General features: G+C 38.1%; 1 protein-coding gene across 1 annotated transcript; it reads right to left on the bottom strand.

Moving 5' to 3' along the window:
- Positions 1 to 2,761: 2,761 nt before the first annotated feature.
- On the bottom strand, positions 2,762 to 16,814 carry LOC139716291 (sequestosome-1-like). Its single transcript, XM_071627856.1, has 8 exons — positions 16,515 to 16,814; positions 15,137 to 15,319; positions 12,723 to 12,818; positions 10,712 to 10,974; positions 9,754 to 10,054; positions 8,799 to 9,067; positions 5,973 to 6,099; positions 2,762 to 5,191 (listed from the first exon to the last, which is right to left on the bottom strand). Exons 2-8 carry the CDS (start codon positions 15,306 to 15,308, stop codon positions 5,013 to 5,015), a joined length of 1,407 nt encoding a protein of 468 aa, XP_071483957.1. The 5' UTR covers positions 15,309 to 15,319; positions 16,515 to 16,814; the 3' UTR covers positions 2,762 to 5,012.
- Positions 16,815 to 19,540: the final 2,726 nt, after the last annotated feature.

The raw sequence follows: 19,540 nt of genomic DNA, 5'->3' as shown, positions 1-19,540 counted from the left end.
TAGGGACACCTGTATGTAGTGTAGGTAGGCGAGGTGAATGAGTTGGTTGCTTCAAAATGTGTGAACCCTCTGATTTGAGTCTAAAATAACTCATGAGGTATCATGCTATCTCCACAGAGCACTTGAACGCTCCCAGTCAGGCATGGTATGGTATAGTATGATACGGTATGGTTTGGTTTGGTTGGGTTCGCTTTTGAGTGCTCTAACGCAGCCTAGATTCCTTGTGTTGTGCCATGTGGTGCTCCCTGTATCAATGGTTGTGAATCACTGGATCAAATTAGCACCATGTTGTAGATCGTGTAATGCATTATGCATTTACAAGCACTTGTATGAGTAAGGATGGATGACATGGATGGCTTTGTGTAGTGGATATGAGATATCCTTCACTTGGATAGGATATTTATAGGGTTCAAGGAATTCAGTAACTCTTGTGGTCACTTATGAGGATTAAACTTTGCTGTGCTGTCCTGTGTTTACACCCCTGGGTAACCAGACAGGTTTGTTTTGGATGTCATACATTCTGATTTCCATTAAACAAACTTGATTTTAGCCAGAGTGTTCTACTGTGTGGTGCAACAAAGCTCAAGTTAGAATTGCTCTGACAGGAATTCCTGATGACCTCAAGATCTACGTTGGGGTGGGTGTCTCATCCACTCCTCCATACATCAGTTGTAAAGTATATGCACTCTTTATGTGATAAAAAAAGCACAGACATGAACATTTACTTGGTAATTTTCATGAGGCTAATGAAAGATTTGCAATGCTGTGCTCAATGCCCAAAACATGTCCAAAAAAAAAAAAATTCTGACACAAATTGATGGTCCTCTTAGCTAAACAGCTTTTGTCTGACTTAAGACTTTGCAAAGGCATAGAGAGCATCTTCTTGTCCAACAAGGCCACCGACTGTGAAGTTGTCTAAATATCTTTTTTATGTGATATCCGTGTATCAAGATGAAAAGAAAGGGTAAGATAAGGGCTTCATGTTACACATAGGTCTGTTCTCATAGCAGTTTGCATTTCCTGTGTAATGGCATCCACTGAAGGATCACTTTTTAAAATGAAAATAGTGTTGTAATATACAGCCTGTGATTGTACATCTTGGTTGTAATTGTCAATAAAAGATATCACAGTGATGAACAAGTTATTTGTGTTTTGCATTCCCATTCCATGCCTTTTTGCTACAGGTTCACTACAGTCATGCCGTATGGAACCAGTGGGTACTGTAGATAGTTGATTACCTTCCTTACTTATCCTCAGGTCAAGTTTGCAGTAGAGTTGGCCCTCATTGCAAAGGATTTGAATGATTTCATCATACAATTCATACAATCACAGCTTAAGTTATGACAAAAGTTGAGTACTGTAGAAACAAATAAATCTCATGTTTCAGTGATACATGTAATGGAAATGTTTCATATACAGGCAACTCCCAGTATGAAGTCCTCAAGACTGCCAGTTTCCAGCAATACAAATGTAGATGATAAATTTTGGGCCCTGAATTTTTTCTTTGTTGAAACAAGATTTTTGTTATAACCTTGATTTGTTATGACGGAAGTGCACTGTACAATAGTGTGTGTGTGTGTGTGTGTGTGTGTGTGTGTGTGTGTGTGTGTGCGTGTGTGTGTATATATATTCAAGATTCAAGATTCAAATTTATTTTCTCTTCCATCAAATAAACAAAGAAATTATATACATTGCATACATACAGGATATTTGTAATAATTGCAGAATGTGATTTGACAAAGTACATATGAAAATGAGAAGCAGATGAAGAAAAAAACACAATTATATCTTTGTGATTACATACATAAAGCGTGTAATACAAGTCTAATAAAGCGTGTAATACAAGTCAACTGATGATGAGGATGGAAGTGGAGGGTCCCACTAAGAAGCAGAGCTTGTACGATATGGGACCCTCAGAAAAAAAAAAGACAGCAATATAAAACAAAATGAAACCAACCAATGTCAACTGACATTAAAATAATTGGGAAGGGAAAAAGAAAGAAGGAAAGAAAAAAAAATGATATGTATGTATATGTATACATGTATGTGTGTGTGTGTCATAGCACTTTCGCACTTTCAAACAAACATCACTTTGCTATTTTAGGCTGGGAAATCTGCAGATCTTCACTGTACTTTACAATTACACCACTTTTCACATCTCTCATAAGGCTGTCTTTTACTGGTCCCATGGAATTTCTTCCCAACACAATGTCCATTATAATGGCGCCTCTTTATGCACCACGGTGTAAACATGTGTGCCACATTCTGATAATACAACGTAGGCATGTTGTGGGAAAACATTCAGTTTTCAGATCCACGTGACTTTGAATAGATGTTTGCTATGCTGCGCATGCAATAAGTAAAGTTGCAGAGAAAGAAAGTGCAGGAATTTGCTTATGATGTAAATTTCATGACAAATCAGTGATTATTTTTCTTTCAAATGACCAGTAGCTAGTATATTGTCCAGGCATGACTGCTCTATTCAAAAGCAATGACAGAAAGTTTAATGTACCCCCAAATTCAATAGAGAACACAGTTTGATATTCAATCACCACAAATTGCAAGCTACATGTGACAGGAATGGAATCGTGAGTGAAGCTTTCATTATACTGTGGCATTTGGCGATTCATCGATGGGTTGGGGCGGGCTTTTGTGTTTGAGCAAAATATGCAAACTTGGCACACCGTCGACTGAATCAGGCTTGCAAACAAGGCAAACAAGGCAAATAAAGAGTTCACAGACATAATCAAATGTGACACAATTTCATTCATGATGCAAACCCCATGGGTTTCTGCAAGTTTTATTCCTCAAGCCAGGATAAATGATACACTAGTGCACTGCTTGTTAGTAACCATAATATAATCCCAAATAACTTCAATCACTTACACAAGTAGTTTCTTTGTGAGACACAGTATGTAATTGTCATACGTCATATGGAAAAAAACAACAACCAATACATGAGCATGCTTACACATTGATAACAATTGTATCACTACAATAGCAAGTAAAGGTTTTTTCCTGTAAAATGAAATTGTACTTGACATTTTTAAAATGGGTAAAATCTTCTGAGTAGAAACCAAGTACAATTGTATAAAAATTGTTTCTTTACTGTAAAAAATATATATTTCAATGCCAATCTTTGAATGAAAATATTTATTTTTTCATTAAAATTCTTAATATTTGGGAGCATTCCTACAATCATCCTCATCATTGTTTCATGAATTCAACATGTATAGGACAGATCACTGCAAAAAAAAAAAAAAATCTTTTAACAGACTTGATTCATGTATGACAATTTAATGCACGACAAAGCAAAACAACGCGATACAAACAGGTGAAAAAATTCAAGATACACAATGGTTATACTCATGATACAGGAGTCCACCATATCCCTAAAGCAGTACCCAGACCAGCTAAGGTACCACAAAGAATAGGCACTCATCAAGAGTATCAATTAAGTTACAAGTCTACCAATAAAAGCCAAACACCAACAAAGTTTGCAATGTCAAATTAACAGCTCTTCAGCTATTTCTTGCATTGTCTTGGGTCTGCCTATGATTTTTTTTTTTCTTGGCAGGGGAGGGGATTGGGGTGGATAGGCCGAGTCTTGGTGTTTTTTTCAAATCACACAAAAAAATGGACAAACAGCTTTGACTGCTGCAAGAAATGCTGCCTCTTAAACCATGCTGCACAAAGTTGTTGCACTGCTTAAGAGGATCTCTGGCTCACCTGCAGAACTCTGTCTATGGCTTGTTATCAAAACTTCTTGTTATCACTTTCTCTCCAACTTGACTTGATATTAAGCTCCAGAACAATGGATATACCACTAGTCAGGTACTATATTTCTCAATGCCCATGTAACCTTTGTTACAGTCAGTGGGATGTTTAACATTTAACATAAAAGATGCAAGTGATACGATTAAATCTGGCATGATTATGCATGCACAAAGGCAGTACGATGCAGAGTGGCAATTGTACGATAAAAGATCACCACAGATGTAACAAAGAATAGACTGAATACATCCTTGCCTTCACCAGGGTACAAGTTGTATATGACATGATCACAACTCTGGCTGACAGTGGCATTGTTTTTAAAAGTAAGGTAAGTTACACCCATTTAATGTTTGCATTTTGGTTGAAGTATGATTGTAAACATTCAATGATATATGTCAAAAGCACTTTATCACAAAAGATTTGCATTTTCACATGTGAAAATTGCATTGAATATATGTACATAATGCACATTGAAGTAACATTAAACAATTGTAATAAAGAGTTACTAAACTTGCAAAAAAACTGTACTCTGTTGAACCTATCCAAACTATATAGATACTTCAACAGTAGGAAGAACAAAAACAGCCAAAAATGGGTAATTTCATTGCATAAAATGCACACTCCTTCACAGAGTTAGGCTTAGGAAATCATAACTATGGAGTGATCATGCTGGTTACAAGTACTTTTCTGAACTTTTATTTTCAGCCATGACTGCTGCATTAGGAAGATTTTAAGATGTAAAGCATAAGTATTAAATGCCAGTTTCCCTTTTTTCATATATTGTTTTAAGCAGCCAATACCTGCATGTTCTTTGTTATTCAATTCTGTGTTGAGGCACAGAAATTCTGTTTGACACACTGAATCTCGGCCAAATTCTATAGTTGATGTGATGGGAATGGAATTTTCAACTGACACCAGGCACTGTAACAGTGCTTTATAGACAACTGCAATCTTCTCTTGGCACACAAATTCACAACATTTCCCTTGAAGATTTGCTTGCATGGCATCTTGACCTTAGACCGGAGTTGGGATAACTTGATAGATACCATTATTTTTAAAGACATGTTGATTGGACATTATACAAACCTGATGTGACTTATAACTTAATTGATAATCATTTTCATGAAAATGGATAATATATGATAGCTATAACTAGAGCAAGCAGTGTAACACATGTGCTGCAATCAATTCATCAATCGATTCATTCAACTTGACAACGTGACTGGTGTCTGGCTCGTCTACTTTGCGTTGCTCGGGTAGGTTGGCTGGTTGCCAACCTTGATGGCATCGAGGACACGCCCAATGTCGCCGCCCTTGGCCTCGAGAAGGCTCTGCAGCCAGCCGCCATCATTGTCGAAGCCCATTGCCTGCATCTGGCGCAGGGCAGTCTCGTACATGAAAGCATATTCAGTGGAATCTGTCATAAAGATCAAAGAAATCAATGTCAAGACTTCTAGAAGAACTGGATAACTTGATGGAAGGTCTGGTGTAAGCAGATGATTGCACTCTTGATCATCTTATGTAGCAAGAACACCACTTTCCAATTTGTAACTCATTTCCAACCATGCTTCTTCAGAAGCATTACAGCAAATTCTCAGGACCAGGCACAAGTAAAATGAGACTGAGAATCACTTAACATTCTTTGTCAGAACATTGTTGAAATCTTTGCCATCTCTTTATATATGAAATATACTGCACTGTGGAAAGGACATCTGTTCAGTAACTACCTATCACAAAGTGTCTACATTATTTTGAATCTATGTGATAATTTGTGAAAAGTACAAGTATGTACCAGTATACATAATTATCCAAAATGTTTGAAGGGAATGCATGAATCTTTTATTTTCTCTTGAAACTCACTGAATAGAATGTCAAATTATGGCTGCACTTATGGTATAGACAAAGTAGCACAAACACAACCATGTATCAAAAAGTGTTACATACCAACATCTGTATATTTCTATGTTAAGATAGAATAACTTATAAACAAAAAAGAAAATAATGAATGTGCATTGAACATAATCTATTAAATTGTATGAGCAGATAGAAAATGTAATAAAATTAAATTGTATGAACAGGAAATCAAACAAGCAAAACATGTCTGTGCCCAGACACAAAAATCTAAGGAGTGGGACATTCCAAGCTACACACTCATGGGCTCTGCAGTGGTATTCACACAAGAGGAATGCATTACTCACCATCTTGCACTTTGACTTGATCTGGTGGTGGTGTAGACTTGGTACCCGTCCCATCCTCAAGCATGGTCCAGTCTGCATCGTCGCTTCCACTGGAACCGCCTGCACCTGTACCATTCTCACCCATTTCCTGTGACCAAGAAAACATGCATTGACAATACAAATTTGATGTTCAACGAGACATGAAAACTCGTCACATTGAGGACGAGTTAGGTGATACGCTTGTGGTCATCAGATGACAGTCATCTGTGATCGACAAAGAAAAGAATGTGATATAGGCACCTTGAAGTTATATTGAGCGTGCATGCGAAACCGTTTCTGTAACCACTCGGCCACGGGTCATCCACGGAAATGGTAAGACAAAAAAAAAAAAACAATGTATAGATATAACAGGGGGAAGTCAATGCCCACTCAACTAACGTGGCCGTGTGAACATCTATTGCATTGCTAGACGGAAAAGCGGCCTTGTAACGACTGAGGTCGCTATGCCATTTCTGGCAACTTGGGAAAAATACGTCCCGCAGACATAAAACCTATAATCGGCTGGTTTTGATACCTTGCCTTTAATCACAATTTTCAGTGTAATGACGTCATCAAATTACAAAACAATGACATCGTCTTGAAAGACAATTGTTCAAAGTACAACACCTCAGTCGTCGTCATTACATACTATGATCGGTTTGACAAAGTCAACCTGCAAAATGTTGCTGCAGTCGAAGCAATGTGGTCTCCAACACACAAAAAAGAGGGATATGGCGTGTGTGTGTGTCTGTGTGTGTATAGGTGCGTTTATATACGAACGTGATTTCTACATGGACGAATATATAATACAAATTGAAGAAAAAAAAAGTAAAATAAAAAAAATTGTTTCGTGATCTTGTGGGGTTCGAACCCGCAACCTCACGTCTCTGAGACGGCGCCTTTAACCACTCGGCCATACGTCTCGACGAGAAAATATGGGGAACGTAAACTTATGTATGTGAAAGATACATAAGGAATCGTTTTGTCCACATTCCATTTTCATTTTCAGTTTTAAACTGCAAAATTGTCAATCTGATGAGGAGATTTCAAAGAATAAAATGCATGATTACTGCAGCTTATTGTCTCAGCTACAACATACTAAAGTTTCAGAGGAAATGAAGCAAAATCAGCTGAGATAAAGGTGCTTAAACGTTGTTAAGTCAATGCATGCTTTTAAAAAAAATCACCTCCCATAGACATAACACGTAAACTTGTCCGATTTTGCATCTTTACTTTTAATCACAATTTAAAGTATGATGACGTCATCAAATTTCAAAACCATGACATGGACTTGAAAGGCAAATGTTTAAAGGACAACATATGTGAATCTGGGATAATATTGAGCTTAAACAACACAGATACGAGCAAATGAATGTCAGAAACAGTACCTCAAAAAAATCAATTCCACTTTTTTTATTCAAAATGACGATATGATCACTTCATCGCGTTTTCCTGGCAATATTGATACTAGGAATGTTATTTACAATTCATATGCTTTTGTAATATGCAATAGAAATATCGGGTCAACGGACGATTTAAAGAGCTATGGCGAAATAAACAAAGACATGTTTTTTCACTATATTTGCAGAAAGACGCGCGCGCGGAATTTCAACTTTGACGCCAGTGCATTCCTTTGTTATAGGTCAACATCGATCGGAAATCAGTGGATATTGTTACTCAAAGTATCAGGAATCCAAATCAGTCAAAAAAATTGCATTTTCATGTTGGTTACGCCCTCTGCGCGCGAAATTGCGCGGACGGACGCGCACGCGAGAAAATGCTTGAAACGCTTATAATTGTCTGAAACTTCGAGATTTCCCATTGGGAAGTCGTTTTGAGCCTTTTAAAATTTTGACGCGCGCGTAGGCGCGCGTAATGAAGACCTGGGTAACTAGCGTTAAAAAGTAAGATAGAGCGTGACCTGAACTTGATGTCCACCGAAAATGATGCAGAAATGACATCTAGTTATGAAGTTATGATCGATCATGTGACAAGGTCCGAAAATCATAAAATGGCGCCTAGATGACGTCATAGATATGTTACTGTCATGAAAACCTTATTGTGGCTAGATATTGTTATGAGACATGTTGACTGAAAATTTCATGTCATTCCGTAATGTCATTGTTGAGATATTGACGACACAAAATTGTCCAGAAAGAAAGAAGAATAAAAAAAAATAAAGAGAGATTTTGACAATCACAATAGGTGATACGCTGATAGCGTATCACCTAACAAGATAAGCCATGCACAGATAACAAGCTGATGACACATTTTCTTATACTGAACCTCTACAAGAATGTCAGACTTATATCAAACTAGCACATCATCAATTTGATAAATGTGCTCTCATTTTAAGTCTATCTTTTCCAAAGCCAGTGCAAAAAAAAAAATATCAGTGTGACAAATATGGCATCAAACATGCTCACTGCCATTATCTGTGCGCATTGCTGGTGTATCAACAACCAGGACACTCAAATATTTGCCATTACTAAACTCACTGGCATAAGACATATACAACAGGAATGACACAAACAGAGAAGCAAATACTTTGATGAGCTCAGCAAGCTTGCAGCATTCGGTACATTAAATCTTTCACTTCAAGCATTACATGAACTGTCAACTAAATCAAGGCATACTTCTGGGAATTTTAATTTCATTCAAAGATTTTGAAATCTACAAGGTGGCATAGGGGCTTGGCATTTTCCATTCTAATCAGGGCTCAAAGTGTAGAGCTGAGAGAAAGAGAAAATGAAGAAGTCTAACCCTACATACTGGCCAATTCTACAGGAGCAGTAGCAGCAATCTTACCATTGGCTCAGCTGTACCCTTGCTGCCCTGTGAGGGGGTATTGCCTTGCTGTTTCTCCTGGCTCCCTGATCCTTCATCTGGCTTCTTCTGACCCTCGCCTTCCGTTGGAGCCGATGGTGCAGCCCTTTCCTCCTCCTCTTCTTGAGAAGTGCCAGCCCATGTGTAGCGACACCCCCGACGACCTTTGCCATGGCGACGGCCGTGCTTGCCCCGGCCCCCACAGTGTGTGCGCTGTCCATTGTGATCAATGTCGATGTCAACATCAATGCCTGTTTGAGAGGAAATCATAGAGGATACTTAGTTTCAGTCCCTAACAATTTCTGGTTAAGATACTTGAACATTAAAGCAAGTTTCAGAGCATTATGAGTGCATGACTAGTACAGAGTCTATAAACTCTGAAAAAAGTGAATGAAATCTTCATTTCGTCGCTGGGGCGACAAGACCTCGTATCTACAAAATGTCAAATGTTCAGGAGAGCAAAAAAACATGGCAGCCAAAGCACTGTATCCAATGGGATAGACATTCCCTTGACATGCAGTGGGTGGTAGCTTCATTTTTTTTAGGTAAGACATCTAGGATTTGGACAGGACAACACTTAACTGATTATCTGACCATTAATCCAAAAAAGTCATTTTCACCAAAATTGCAGATACAAGGTCTTGTCACCCCAGCAACGATATATGTCGATGTGACACATGATCACATTTGTTTCAGCAAAACTTTAATCTACTTTTGCAGTAATCTTGCTGCAGAAAACATGCCCTGCATTGCTTCCAAAATTAACTTTGTCTGATATTCATATAATCAGAAAAATTTCTCCACTTCATCTAACTGGTCATCATATTAAAAAGTCCCTGCACAAGGAATCTCTATTCACATGACACATTAATGATGCTCATCCAGACCAGGATATCATCATTTAATTATGACAAATGGAAGATTTCGCAGTACTCACCAAGAGGGTCAAGCATCTGTGCCACAGACTGACCGATGTCCCTCAGAAATTCATGAGGTGGTGGTGGTGGTGGCATGTGTGGATGGGGTGGGGGGCCGAATGGTCCAGGACCCATGGGACCAGCTGGGCCATCTCCATGAGGTCCAGGAGCACCCGGGCCTTGGTGGGCACTTGGTCCAGCTCCACCCTGCTCTCCCTCTTGGCTTTGGTTCTGCTGCTGCTGCTGCTGGTTCCATGCCCACCAGTGGCGCCAGCCTCGGTGTCCATACGGACGGAACATGCCGGGATGGTGGAAGAAGCCCTATGGTGGGGGGGGGGGGGGGGGGGGAGAGATCATGGTCAGAGGTAACAAAGTATGTAGACTGGAGGGCACGAGTACCAATGAGCAGGTATCTTGTTTACACAAACATGTACCTATGAAAAGAAAGTGCAAACAACTTGATTTAATAAATACTCGGTATCAAATTCAAGCGCAAGTAGTGACAATGATTGCTGAAGATTGCTTTGCCCGTTTGCTTATCAGTACAGGAAAAAACCCACTATTGGCCTTAGGGTTGCATTTCAGTGTGAGTCCACACATCGGTTTACAGCATTAAACAACACACAATACAATACCGGTACAAAATATCACATTCACAACAAGAGAAAGAACGTATTGAGTATTACAGTGGTAGAAAGACTACAGTTTTTCATCTGCCTCCTTCACTGCATTTACCTACATCAATGTACAAAAAAGTGTGCGTCAGCGGTTCCCATGTTTCTTGGAAGCAGGATGGAGTGTATATCATTTCAAAAGTTTTTGTTGATGCTGAATGCTTGTCATTTCCTATGATAAAGCTAATTCAATAATACAATATAATGATATCTTTAAAAACACATACACAATACATATTGCCTTTAATTGCAAGAGTAAAACAGTCATCAAGGAAAAGTAGCCCAGAAATATGCTTTGTCATACCCCATGATGGCTGCGACCAACTTGTGGCTTGCGGAATTTCACGAAGCTGTGCTCCGGGTGGATGCCCTGTCCCTCGCAAAACTTGCAGAGGTCATAGTCAGGGCAGGTGACGCACTTGAAGCGTGGGCCACGGATGCGGTTGTTGCAGCCGTCACAGATAACCCCAGGATGGAACACCTCCTCTTCGGTGCCCTGTTTTGGGGGAGGGCCATCTGTAGAAGACTTGCCAGGGCACTCACGATCTCGGCGTCCCTTCCTGTTTTCTGCAATGATGGGTAAAAACCACACAGACAAAAAGCAAGGGAGTCATATTTATATGCATCAATCACAAGGACTACATACAATTGTTGCATGAGGAGCTGAGGAGGTATATTAAGTTCAGTGGAGTTAGAATGCAGATTCTCAACTCAAGACAAAACAGGTGTGAATGACAGGCATTACCTGTATTTATAAAGCAATACATGTGAGATGTGAACACGCAGAAAACCGGCAATACATACAATTGTACAATTTGGGGCGAAATAACTGGATTCCATCTACCATTCATGATTACATAAATTCAAACATTTTTCCATTGCCAATAATAACTTTTGCATGTTATGACACCTTCAAGACTGCATCTACTTGTATGATTCATCAACTGTAGGAAGGAGTCTTTGACGCACTGAAATATTGGCATGTGTGGAGCATGCACATATGTGACCCTGCACCACAAAACACACAAAAAGTCGCCAGACATGGATTTTTAGTTAAGGACAGATTCTGAAAGAGCAGACTCTTAGCTTTAAAATGATGCATAACTCAATTCAAATGGATTCTCCTAACCTATATAAATATTGGAAAGAAAGCAGACACTCAGGAAAAGTGTGAACTGAGAAAAGAGGCTCTGAAGTACAGTGTGTATTCAAGCGCTCAATCTTTACCAAGCCGTGCTGCCTGTGCGATGAATGGGACAAAAAACAGGAAGTAAACCACTGGAGTAACAACAATGAAGGGATTAATTGAACTGAAATTGAGCATGCCTTATTAACACTCTCTGTCCATAATAAACGCCAGCTTTCAAAGCAGTAGCGTCATCCTTTCAAAAGTCATTAGAGTTGAAAGTGAAGAGTGTGTACAAGGTTTCTCAGAAATGAAAATTGGACTCTAAGGACACATCTAATCACAATATTCTACAAAAAATGTTCGAGATAAACTGCTAAAAAACACACTTTCCTGACCGTTTTATGATCCCAAATTTTATCATAATGTTGAAGAAGACTTGCTCTTTCAGAAAATATGAAAAAGTCAAGATCGGCTAGGTACCTGACCCATTTCACCTATTTTCAGTCCTCGCGCAAAATCAGTGTGTGCGACTTTTTGTTCGTTTCGTGATGCACGGTCAATATGCAAATCAGTGTACTGTACAAGTATGACAAAGAAAGGGAAAGATGTGGTTACTGATCCAAATTTTCAGAGAATGTGAAATGCAATGCACAATGGCTGCTATGGAGCCTCAATTGAGAGATCATTGGAAATGCATAACTTTCCATTCTTACTTGACACATCAAACATGTCTGCTTTAAAATCCTGCCCTTTCCATACCTCTTTTTCATCAGACTTCCTAATCTTGGCCCTGTTTTTCACTAATTCATGCAGAGTGACAGAACCAAAGAATTTTGATATCTACTGTATAACATCTAAGTACTATGAATGAGAAGTGAAATAACTTTCCTAGATGTATCAAGAAGCAACAAAAGGTTTGGGTAGACTTTCTTACAGCTAGATGGTTGCACACTATGTGGCAGCATCTGCAAACCCTCCTCTCATTTCTTGCGAACAAATCACTACATGAAGCATACTCCTCACCCTCCCCCCCCCCCCCCTGCCACCATCAGATTATACTTTTTGTATTGGATGATCTATAGCAGCACAGTAGTACAGTATGACAGCAAATTACTGGGGGGGAAATGAAGTCATATAAGCTGTCATAATTCTAGCTGATATAATTGTAGTGTTTGATTTCACTCACCTTTCACATAGATGCGGAAGATGTCCTCATTCAGCTGTCCTAGAGCTTCCATCAGCTCATCATCACTGGAAAAAGTGATGAGGTCTCCCTCAGTGTCTATAAAAGCACAAACGCATAGACGTTCAATGTATATTTACATCAAGAAGGTATCTTTACATCGTTCGTTACGAGCACATTACAAGTAAAAATAGTGACATTGTCCCTTAGTCAAGGGTTCAAAGAAGCTTCTTGTGTACACTGAAGATTTTTGTATTTTAGCTGGTTTGAAAACATCACTCTATTACGTCCCTCTTTTTCTCTCACACAAATGTGCATAAAATATCACAAAGGCTATCAAGGAATCTTAGGGTGCGAGCAGTTCTCACAGACCAACAGTTCTCCCACACTGGATATCAGTAGAAGTGGCATCAAATTGCAAGAGCTCTTCTCAAAAAAAAAAAAGAAAGGAAAAAAAAAACCTCCTATAATTTTATTTCAATTCTCATATTATATTATTGTATAGCGCCCTCTACTGACTACATACATTGTACAATGTATTCAGTGTAAGCCCTACTCTCTGAAATCCAGTCACAGCAAAAGGAAATACTCTGACAATGCAGGAAATATTTCCTCTGATGCTGTGAAATTACATGCAAATTATCGCTTTTTTTTTTCTTTTTACATCAAGGACTAGCGTACCTCAATCATGGAAGCAAAATAGCAATAAAAAAACATAGTATTGTATCAATCGTTCCAGATACTAGCCATCAAATAACTTGCCATCAATATGGAAGCAAACAAGATTGTGTGGTACAAGTCAATGTACCTTCACTAATTTTCTCCTCCATATCAGCGAGTTTCTTTTTCCTCAAACTGCTACGATTACCTGCCAGTGAGATCAATATGTGGCAATACATTACTGTCCCTGTATGGAGCTTGTGATCTGTATCAGCATCCTTTTCTCGAAAGTTTTGTTTCAGTACACCCCATCCCCATTTCAGTTTTATAAGTATTTCCCATATTTACTCTCTGCATTTTGATCTCAACAATGTGCATTCTGAAATGCTATCATCCAGAGCTTTTTTTTTTTTTTTCATTTGTCTTTCTTAGAAAGGCAACTACATTGTCACTAAGATTATACAATTGATTGCCTGGAACTGATACATTTATTATGGGAAGTGGTCAGACATAAATAACACGTACAGTACAATAACTGTTGAAAAATTAGCATTCCTTCCTAGGAAAACTGGTAAGTCTACATTTCATTTATGGCACACTTGTCCACCTGTAGCAACAGTAAGAAACCTGGTAACACTTAAAGGGCATCAGCCGGGACCTCCGAAGGATTTTCAAACTTTTACATTTGAACAACTATAAATAAGTTATACTGAGTACAGAGTTTCAGATTTTATAGTGACTGGGATGAGGACAGGCAGGAATACTAATGTTTTCAAAATTTATAACGAATTACAATAAACAAGGATGATAGCAGCCACACCAGGAGAATGCATGAGTTGGGGCTCAAGGAAGCAGAACAAAAGAAGAAGTTTAAGTCATGCATATAACTTCTGATCAGGTGAACTTGTTAAGAAAGCAGTATTGTAATGGAATTTCACTGCTACATTTCTGAAATATGTGAGGCTCTATGTCATCAACACTGATCGGTGAAAATTTGTTAAAGATGTTTAGATTATTGGTTTCTCTGCCACAATAAATTTCACAAGTCTATACATGGAGCTGTTGATTTAGAACGTCTATGTACTACATGATGTGAAATTATGGAAATCATCTGGAACCCTTTAAAGGGATGGTATGGTATTGGTGGAGATGAGAATTGGGCTTTTAACTGTTTGCGAGATACCAAGAAAACACTTATGATTTAGTACAGAGCATACCATTTTAAGAGGAATTTAGAGTTTATTTGATGAAAATCGGGTTTGGAATGACTGAAACATCCAAAAACAAAGTAAAACAAAGCGATCGTAATCAAGTGTGGGTCCCACACTTTATTAGAATCGCTCTTTCTTGGATATCTCAGCTATTTCAAAACCAATTTTCATCAAATAAATGTTGAATTCCTCACAGAATTACATGCTCTTTCATATTTTATAAGAGGTTTCTCATTATTTCACAAAAAAAAATGTTAGAAACCTGAAATTAGATCTCAACCAAAACTATACGATCCTTTAATAGGATTAGGTTTATCTTCGAGTTGCACACTCATACAGCCCGTTATAGAATCATGTTACAATTCAAGAGTTATTGTCTTCATAATAGAATCATATCACTAGAACATTAGAATAGCATATGTTCAAGTATCATTTTCTGCATGAGCTCTATTTGTACAGAAGCCATATGAGCAGCAGCATTTTCATCTCTCTGGTAAGTCCTCATCCCCCCCCCCCCCCCCAAAAAAAAAAGTACTTCTGTGTTACCTTTCCATGCAATGGTGAAGTTCTCTGGACTGCCAAGGCTGGGAAACACTTGAGACACCTTCTTTGATAGGTACTCAAAGCTGGAGGTCACACTTTCATCCACAACGAAGCGTCTGATTTCCGCATTTGCATTCTCCCCACGCTTCAGGTAGGCTTTCACAGTCATAGCCATGTTGGTTTATGCTACACACAGGAACAAAATAAGGAGCCCAAATTATTACAACTGTACAAACAGTAATGATGACCATCATCATGATATGATCTAGCTATTCTGTATAGAGGTTCTACGCCATATGTTGATATCTAGCAAGTCTAATCTTATTTTGAAAATCGGGCCTTCCCGACAAATTCACAGGTGGTTAAATTCACGATTGTTAAGTACAAGTGTCTGCAGTGACCAACAGAGAAATGCACGCAGAATGAGAGCTAACAACAGTAACATGCATTTTTATGTGTTTTAAAATTCATGAAAATAAAAACCTCGCAAAATATTCAGGGTATACAGCAGTCTATATACGGATACAAAAGCAGATAATTCACCAGATCAGTGGAATTCAAGTATGAGTTTAATGCAACAGCCGCAAAGAAGAAATTTTCGATGACGCAATCTGATCAAGTTACATAATGCAATGTCACTGCTGAAACTACATTTGTAACGTTTTAGAGTAGAAAGAGCAAAGAAGATGGACTTAAAAATGGCAGGCTCTATAGTCTATGCTGCTGGTTTCTCTTTTCACTGTAATTTCAGTTTTATCTGTTTTCAGAATCCACTTCAAATTGTTATCAAAATTGAGAGAAAAAACCCTTCGTTCCTTACTTTACTATTTTATATTTAATTGATACCCGACCTGCATAAAAAAAAGTCCCCAAAAATTTCATTATGATCGAGATATGTTCTGCGGTGGGGGTGGGGCTGATTTCAAGATTTTGCCAATGTTTATTTGTTAGAATTGGCAAAATCTATTACCGTTCATGTGTTAATAGGCCCTAACGTTTGTAAACTAACGTTACATGTTAAATATCAAAGTCCCGCACAGCCTTCCATAGATAAAGTTGATCTTACAGTTAGGTTCAACTTAAATTTTTCGTGAAACAACCCGACCACGCCAGACCAGGCCAGGCCCCAGGGATTCATTTCCAATTTAAAAACATTAAACCATGGAGGTAGGCATAGGCCTATAGAAAGAGTCTTTACAAATTCTAGTATTTCTACCTCTTAACGTTATGTGATCATGGTGATTTCGTTAATACTACGATCAGCTAAACGGGCTATCATATCATACGAAATGCCACGCCCCAAAAATCTACAGGCTATCAACAAAGGTTCATATATCCACGGTGTAATCGTAGCGATTTTCCGGACCCCGATTTTCCGTACCTTCTGAAACGTTCTTTTCCGTCCGTCAAAATTACTACACAAAATTCGGTGTCCAACTCTCTTCTCAGCTCCCAGCGTCTGGTTAGAAGTTATGGTGCAAGTAGGTTCAGTTTGGCTCGCAGGGTTGTAGCAGATTTTTCGTTGCGCTGGCTTTGAAAAGTGAAACGCCCTTACGAAACCACCCGTATTTATAGTGTGGACACTCCCGTTTCTGGAACGCACAAATCCGGACTTACGCAGCAAAATTGAACGTCGACATTACGTTTTCCAGAACGTTTCAGTAGGGGTTCGTGTGCACAAGTTTCGATTGACTGCTTTGTTTATGTCCTGACTATCTAAAAATAGAACATACGTCATTACTTGTGTACCACCTTGTGTAAGGCCTGCATGCATATATGCATATTTCACCGACCTACCAGCATATACTAAGATCATAGTCTAAAACGAAGACTCTAATTCCAAAAGACTCATGAGACTTGTCTAACACCTTTAAAAAATATATATATAATTATATACAACATGTAGTTCAATCAGTAAAGAGAAATACATTTCCTTTTCTGCACCGATCCACAGTGAATCATCTATTGAAAAACTGTTAAGTAACAGTTATGAAACTGTGGCCAGTTCTAACTCCTATAGCTATTAGTAAGATAACATAGCCCCCAAGTTGGTATAGAGTCTGATTTACCAAAATCGTGCTTTCCTTCTGTAGGCCTTGAGCTAGTTAGTTATCCAAAAAAAAAAAAAAAAAAAAAAAAACAGGTGTAAAGCGAGAATCGTGCTAAAAAAAAAGAAAGTTGGTACAGTGTACTAGACTATCCCTTTCAGACACTTTGTGATTGCATAATACTGAAGACTATCATGACAACGCGCTTTTTGTGAGTTTTTCGAGAATCCTCCATAGAAGGTGTGCGCTTCAGAACAGTCGAAGATGCTGTACACTTTGTGTGTGCGTGTGTGTGTGGGGGGGGGGGACCCCACTCAGATATAAAATTCAAAGACAACAGAAACATTATTAGAAATGCATCTAGGTTTGAGTTAGTAACTCAGACAATCCATTCAAACGCTTTGAATATTTTGATTGTTGGTTCGTTTGTGTTTTATGTCATCCAATCACGGGATATTTCAGTGCCCTCGAACAGCCAAAAAGGCCGTTTCAGAATCAGATAGACTGTAACCACACTAATTTGCAATAATAAAAAAGAAAATATTAACAGATCATTCAGTTCAATTTAACAAACATAGAAAGAACGTATAGAAGACACATTGATTATTACACAATGACATGGGATAGGTTCACGCAACACAAAATGCTACAAGAGAATGAACTGTAGGGCCAATATAAGCTCCTTGGTCTGTACGCTCTTGCGCATTTATAGGCCTAGCCGTACAGTCATGTTATAAACTTTTGCCGTCATTGCTTGTTAACTATAAGTGTAGGCTACAGCATGTGATGTCACAGCAGTATGATATTAAAAGTAATTCACAAAAATTAGATTTAAAAAATTCGAAGTATCGGGTTACAGGACAATGAATCCCTCCCCTGGTACTGATACTGCAATATAATCACCCGCCTCCAAAGACCTGAAGTGCAGTCAAACGCTGTGCTATTCGATAAGAAATGTATAATTAAAATCATGAATCAGAGGATGAAACAAAGAGGAAATAAAGGCCACTGAGAAATGATTTTATTGCACAAGAAAATGCGCTGCGTCGGTTTAAACACAAATCACAACATAACTTTATACAGAGGATGAAACAAGGAGAAAATAAAGACCACGCAGTTTGTGTTGGTTCGCCTATACCAGTCATACGCCCCCACAGTTCAAATGGCCTATGGGAACTGGAATATTATTTTCCTCATGGAGGGCATCCTGTCATATACAACTCATTATTTCAGTATCGAGTTCTCTTGATGTAAACTGAATGTATTTGCTTGACTGTAAGCAGGGAAATGTCTTTTTCCATCTGCCTGCTAATGAGTCATGATCTTGCAACTCACATGCAGGTATATGAAATAAACTAAAATAAAAAGGGTGATTATTACTTTACATAAGATATGCATCAGAAAAAAAAAGCTTTTCTGTCCTTCAGGCAGTCTGTATGATTGAACTGAATTTTCTCTACTGGCTTGAAAATCCGATTCTCAGTTTTCTATGAAATCTATCAAATCCCTTATAACCGGAAAATAATTTGAACTTTTCTCTATTCTAGGCCTAAATGAAGTAAATACGTACCTTGGGACAACGTACGCGATGTTTGTAGAATAAAAAGAGTAAGAAAACGAAAGAAGCGGTGTGAGGTTAATATAGATAAAATTGTCCATTTTTCTTTATTGATGTCTTTGATATTGTAAATATTATTACATCATAATACATATATTTCATATATTCCAACTTTAAACGTACATGTCGCATTTATCTTGAGGGAAATTTGTAAAACAAGAATGATCAGGGAAGCTGAATTTAAAAGTATAGTAAAATAGAAAGTATCTTTCTGCAATTTCATGTAAATTATATGTATGTGCATGAGAGTTTTTGTGACACGTGTTTGTGTGATTGAATGTGTGTGTGTGCGCGCGTGTGTGTGTGTGTGCTTGTGTTGCATCTGTCCTATGTAAATATGTTACTATCATACTTCTTGTTAATATGTTTAAAACTTTAGTATGTTTTGCTTTGTTTTATATGTTTATCCGGGACCCCTTTTTACAAGCTCTGCTTCTTTTGGGGTCCCAAACCATTCATTATTCTTAATGCTGTATCCTTTTGTAAAATGTCAAATGTTTAATGAATTGGTTAAATAAACTTGAAACTTGAAACTTGATATATTTCAATGTTTTCTTTTCCATGTTTTTTCATATTTTCTTTTCTGCATGATAACGTCTTAGTGTCGGGATTTGTCTAGGCACTGGTGTTTGTTTAGGGATAGTTAGGTCTATCTTTGCAATTTCACTTTTCATGTGTAAAAATACCAGGTTAACTAAGTAGGCCCTATAATTATTTTACTGTGTTAGAGGGATGTATACC

Source organism: Diadema antillarum, unplaced genomic scaffold (assembly GCF_040938485.1).
Source record: "Diadema antillarum isolate AM-2024a unplaced genomic scaffold, OU_Dant_1.0 scf00000063, whole genome shotgun sequence".
In the NCBI taxonomy this organism is placed as follows: domain Eukaryota; kingdom Metazoa; phylum Echinodermata; class Echinoidea; order Diadematoida; family Diadematidae; genus Diadema; species Diadema antillarum.
Note: the sequence above shows the minus strand (reverse complement) of the source record. Positions and strands in the feature narration are given on the sequence as shown.